This window comes from Zerene cesonia, chromosome 15 (assembly GCF_012273895.1).
Source record: "Zerene cesonia ecotype Mississippi chromosome 15, Zerene_cesonia_1.1, whole genome shotgun sequence".
In the NCBI taxonomy this organism is placed as follows: Eukaryota; Metazoa; Arthropoda; class Insecta; order Lepidoptera; family Pieridae; genus Zerene; species Zerene cesonia.
The window spans coordinates 6,223,551-6,230,008 of NC_052116.1; the positions used below are offsets into that span (position 1 = coordinate 6,223,551).

The 6,458-nt window shown below is 31.1% G+C and overlaps 1 protein-coding gene across 1 annotated transcript in view; it reads left to right on the forward strand.

Moving 5' to 3' along the window:
* LOC119832464 overlaps window positions 1–1,086 on the forward strand; it is a 4,067-nt gene extending 2,981 nt beyond the window's left edge. Inside the window, exon 3 of the mRNA XM_038356132.1 lies at window positions 143–1,086. Within this exon, the coding sequence (XP_038212060.1) occupies window positions 143–288 (146 nt within the window). The 3' untranslated portion in view covers window positions 289–1,086. The remainder of the gene's footprint in view (window positions 1–142) is intronic.
* The last annotated feature ends 5,372 nt before the right edge of the window (window positions 1,087–6,458 follow it).

A 6,458-nucleotide genomic window follows, 5' to 3' on the forward strand; every position in this document is an offset into this window, starting at 1 on the left:
GTAATAAATGTTATTTGCAGTTAACAATTTTCTTTTTTCTTTATTACAATATTTATGGCAAGACTAGGTATATGTACAAATTTACATGCATTTTAATAAATGTTAGATCGAAAAGTATGTGTAATAACATATTACTTTTTAGGAAAATCTACCAGTGGTATCAACGAAGAAATAATCTGGATCAGTATAAGTATGGCCATCGCGATTGCTGTCCTAATTGCTATCGCCCTATGCTACATCCTCAAAGAGAAATGCACTAAACGCCAAGCATACAAAGAACAATCATGACGATACAAAGAGGAGTTTGCTAGGCACGCGCTAACAGACTCCTATGACGATTTTGAATTCCCAGCCTATACACTGTACCCTCAATATTCGCCAGATGGCACCGAATATTACTATAACTTCCATCGTTTCTCTTACTTAAAGAATTCATTCAAATTACCACCCAAAGATTATCCCTCTAACGGCCGTGAAGATATTTACATCAATGCGTGATAAGGATAGAGTAATAATAATTTAAACAATACAACCATTCTCCGATATGTGTATTGTGTATCCTACCTAGATGTGTGTTTAGATTGTAAACGACGAGGTAGATAAAAGAATTTTAATGAAAAGAATTTATGTACGGTATCTTACATGTTCATTCATATTAAATAATATTTTGTATATAATAATAAAAGGCAAATTTAAACAACTGTGATAAAAGATACGGAAAGCGGGGTCAACTCTTTCGATTCTTGAAAATTATTCTATGCCTATCTCTCATTTCAATACTGACTCTAAGTATATTATATTAAAAGAATAAATTATATTGTAAATAGTTTAACAATTTAGATTGAATAGCATAAGAATAATACTACAATGATAGGCAATTTTATCGCACAACTGCCTTCGTTGCCAGAATGTGAACAAATTGTTTTGGGCATTGTGCCTGACAGAGACATACTATTGTATAAATTACTATTTTTCTTTTAGAGTTAATGCATTTGTAAATATATAGCAGTATAATTGATGTATTATACTATCTGGCTAAAGTTAATCGAAATAATTTTGGTTAACCAAAAATACTTGTTTTTTTTGTGCATGAAATTATTTTTAGATTGTGTGTTACTTTGAATATATACATTAAAGAATACCTATACGAAATTGCTTTCGCGTTTATCTGTTAAACCTCCTTATACGTAGAGCATCATGATTAATTTTCATTGCCATAAATTATTCACGAGGCTTGACAATAATCCTCATTAATTACTTTCCAATTACAGAAAGTTTTCATTTACTCAAAATCCAACAAGCTTTCATGACTTTTGTCATTTTCATTTGTCATATTATTATTTATTTATTACACTATAAAACTAGCCATGCTCAACTCGATGATTTTTTTTTACTATAAGAAGTCGGAGGAGAGAGTTGGATAGAAATATATTTTTTAGTAAAAACCTAGGCAACTTTTTGGTCTCCTTTCTTTATTTTTTTATTTTAATAGACATGAAGGTAAGTGAATAAAGGAATAAAAATTTGTAAGGTAATAACTATAGATATGGAGTCGTCATCTCGATCGACAATTTCTGCATTTGCAAAGCAGCCCAGAAAATACTGTAACAACTTTTACTCAATGCGGATACTGTCTCTTGAGCTGTGGGAGATTTGAAATAGATGTGATTTATTCCTTGCGCTATTTACGTACTAGGTTATATATACATCGTAGATCTCACCAGAGCTAACATATTTCATCCTTTTGTTTTGTAAAGCGACATCAAATGTAGTTCATATGGAATTTATACAAATATTAGCTTACATATCAATTAGACGTAATAACAAAAATACATTGAAACTACTGACCGTACAGATATACTATGGATTGGAAAATAATTGACGGCAATGTTTATCGTATTCCCATGAGCAAAGTCAATATTATTTAGAAATAACATTGTAAGCTTGCACACATATAATGTTGGTACATATCTACAATTTATTACGGTAAAATTACATAAACGACAGACACACACAATCACACGGACAGACATCGACGTCATACTTATAACCCTGATTTTGCGCCGTGGATTAAAAATGAAGGAATTCTTGTATAGCTTCAACAGTAACTCCCAAAATCACAGTACTGACATTCCTAACCTTTTATGAATTGCGATAAACTTTATATTAGTTTGAGAGGTATTTATTGGTTTATTCAAAAGTGTTATTATTCATTATAGTAATAAAAGTTATTTATCAGACGTATGTATATAGATATGCCCTACAATTTACGCTAGATAATTTTAACAATCTTCTTGACATATATATATATAAAACACGACAAACAATTTTATGGTAATAGCACGTAAAGACCAACAGTGATTTAATTAAATTCTTACATTTTAGGCACGGATACCGGACTCCAATTAGGAATGTGCCCGCATTCTGGTGTCTCTGCACAACCGCTCGCCTAAATACTTACCGCTTTGCCGAAACGGTGGCAACGGTATATTGAAATATATCTTCATTAAAAATGTATATATATACCTTATACATATAGGTAGGCTTAGCGCTATTCAGAGAATGTAAATTTTTATGTGTTTGCTCGTGAATGGTTCCAACTTGGAAAGTCATAAAATATTATCGACTATTTGATACAACGATTTGATTTGAGTTGTAATGGAATAATACATTTCTATTTCGCCGCACGAGGTTCTCAAACATCGACTGACTTAAATTAACTTACCTGTTGACACAAAAAGTAATAATATTGAAATTGAAAATTTATGAACAATTGGTACGGTGATTAGTAGATAGAGATCCTAAGTATAATGTAAACGGATAGTGGTTTCGATTTCCAAGATTTTTTCGCCGCTCGTTCACCCCATTCTTCACATATCACCCGACGCCATTACCCCCTCCGAATCTCCCACGCCGCCTTTATATCTTATAAATATATATATATATATATATATATATATATATATCTCGGAATCGGCTCCAACGATTTTCATGAAATTTAGTATATAGGGGGTTTCGGGGGCGATGAATCGATCTAGCTAGGATTTTTTTTTAGAAAATGTCATATTCGTGTTTTATTCGAGTTTTATCGACTTAAACTTACTTGCGTTTGAGTAGTCCCAATTTATTATGATTCTTCCTGACATCTATTGGCGAATAATAATACTATAAATGCGAAAGTTTGTGAGGATGGATGCATATGTATGCGTGCGTCTGTTACTCTTTCACGCAAAAACTACTGAACCGATTACAATGAAATTTGCTTCGTAGATAGCTGGACAACTGAAATAACACATAGGCACTTTTTATACCGATATTCCTACGGGATACGGACTTACGCGGTTTCGACCGCGGGTCACAGCTAGTATATAATCTAAGACCGTTTTTTATTATCTGTACATTATTACAAGTTTGGACTGACTCTTAGGTCTTGCAAGTATGAAATTAGTTATGACAATTAATATAATCGACAATTTACTATTTACTTATCATAAACTACGTGACTTAAATACTTTATTTTATTGTGAATATAGCCACCTTTGTTTAGCCTTGACTAAATCACAAAACTGTGAAAACATATCTTAATATCTAAATACCTACTTGCTGAAAAACCGCTACGATGCCGCCAGTCCTAAGATACACGAAGTTCCACCATTTCTTTCGAAACTTACCCGGAACTTCATAAAGTTAATAAAGATAAAAGCACCTTAAGGTAAAATAATAATAGGTTGTTTAAAATTCTAAAGGGTAGAACTAGGTAGGTTAGGTTATATATACGAATTAAGATACAATCGTCTTTAAAATTCTCGTTACAAAAAATTATGAAATCGAGAATTGTTTATTTATTCATATATATCATGAATTGTAAATTCAACATAATATATGATTATTCTAATTCAATGGAAAATAAAGAATAAACACTCACCATACGTTTGTTTGCTTAACTGGTTGGAATATGATTTTTAAAATACATAGTATAAAGTTCATATGAATTTTTGATATCTCTGAATCTAGTAAAGGAATTTCCCTTAGGTCTTTGTCCCTTTTTTCCTCTATTGCTTCCGAATGGAAATTACTAAAATACTGGTTGCACATTTTCTTACTCGAAGAAAATGATATTTACTCATTAGTCCTTTTTTTGTTCGATTTAAAATAAAGTCAAATCTTCGGAATCTGTAAAACAAAATATCTGGAGCAACTGAATGTTAATTATTTCGATAAATAGCTGAACTGTGTGTAAACGTTCAACTCTAGCAAGTTTTTAGAGAATCGAATTTTCTTCGGAATTGTTCTATAAAACTTTACAACTTTTTAAAGCTAAAAGCTGAATAGCAATGCAAACTAACAAGAGACTTAAATTTTTAAAAGTAATAACAAAGGGTGAAAGTAAATAATAAAAAGAAAAATCCTGCTATTATTTATCAACGATAAATATTTAAATAAACCAGATAATGAAGTATGCCGTATTATAAAAGGGTCGGTGAAAACTCAAGAGGTATTAAATGAGTAAATGTAAGAGAGTTATTCATAAACAATGCTGGCCATGGTATCTCAAAGCCGTTAAATTTTAATTAGTTTTAACGTGGCTTTAACCAATTGGGAACGCCTACAAAAGGGGCTTATAAGTTATATCGTTTGCTTATAACCGTATTCATTTTGTGAAAACAGGTAAGCATACTTGCTTCAATTAATACGATTTTGAAACAGTTAATGTAAATAAAATAAATAAAATTTTAAAGTTCATTTGATAACGTTAATTTCATTAACCTTCATTTGAAACTAAAGGTTGATTCGTATACAATTCCAAGGCTTGAAGTCTAACTACAAAAAGCAATTAATGAATGAAGAATAAATTAATTTTCTTTTTTTATATAAACACAAATTTTCTTAAATTTTAAAAAAAATATTTTCCTTATTTTTAATCATCTTGTTTTTAAGTTTCCATATTTATACATTTTTTTTAAAGTAATAAATAAATAAACATGTGATCTTCAATGAAAATCATTATTGACATCAAAAGCAAAGAAGGATATCGGGTAGGTAATAATTTTCCAACCCTTATCTATTGACCTAGATGTTCCTGAAGCTTTTACAGATCCGTAGAGAACCATTAACGCCATGCACAATGAAGCATATTACCTCTGAGCTATATAATCTTTTATTAACACACTACTTTTAACTTTACTTTTCAAGTGTGTGTACACGAAACTCAGTATTAAAACTATAATTACATCACAAGAAATTCTATATGGAATAATATTATCTTTATGCATTCAGAAAAGCTGACCTAGTTTCTGAAATATTTTATTAATGAAGTCTCAATACGGTTTATACATTTATAGTTCTTGTTAATTAAGGTTATTTTACTCAATTTTATCATATTTAAGGCATTCTTTACTATTTACTTATAATTAGATTTCATAGAAGGAGAAATCCATAGCTGATGATTGATACACTCGTTACAAATGGAAATCTATTTATAATTTTCCCTAGATGTTAATTACAAAAGTTTATTGTACAATAAAGTTACCATACTAGGATAAAAATTAAGTATCGAACTTTTATTTATTCTACGTCTAACTTGTAACGTTTAGACATACGTAAATCAACAGCGAGAGTACGGTAACTATATTGTGGCTATTTTAGCTCATGGTATTGGTCGGATCACAGATTTTGAATATTTTCCTTATATCGGGTCTCATTCAGGACTCAGGACATTTATAGCACTCAAACTTCAACCTTAATTGCATATATAAACATAAGATTCCTGAAATAGCCCGATTTCTCATATGATAAATCTTTATTTAGAAATTTATAAAACACCTACTCAATAACTATGTGGGAGTCGAGCACATTTCGGCATGAATAGGGCCAACTCGCACGGGGGCCGTAGCATGATCCCACAAAATGACGCATACATGCATGCATGCTACTATGTTTCGTACGGTGGATGGGAGCGCTGGAGATCGTTTTCTTTTCCTCGCCCTTCCTTAAACCCTTTCCAATGAAATAAACAATGCATGTGTGAGAACAAGAGACGTGTGGTCTGCAAGCTTACGATCAGGCCACTCACCACCTCTATTGCCGACGATGACATAAAAAAACATAACAATATAAGTATCTTACCAGTATTAGATTTATATGGAGATATTTTCACTTAACTGTTTTATCAATAAAATATGAACGTTACAATATGTAAACGTTTCAAAACTTAAATCCGATACGTTCGATATCCGATCCGAAGATAAAATACGTTCTCGTAACATTTAAGTCATTATTAGCTACGTGCCGAGCTGAACATGAATTTCCCATTATGGCTATAATTTATAGTGAGTGAGCCATGTACCAGATTGTAGTGTACACAGTATAAATCAAACTTGACACTTTAATTATACAATTATTCGAACCAGTTTCTGCTTCTCAAATGAAACGATCGCTGTAAAATAAGAACATAATAT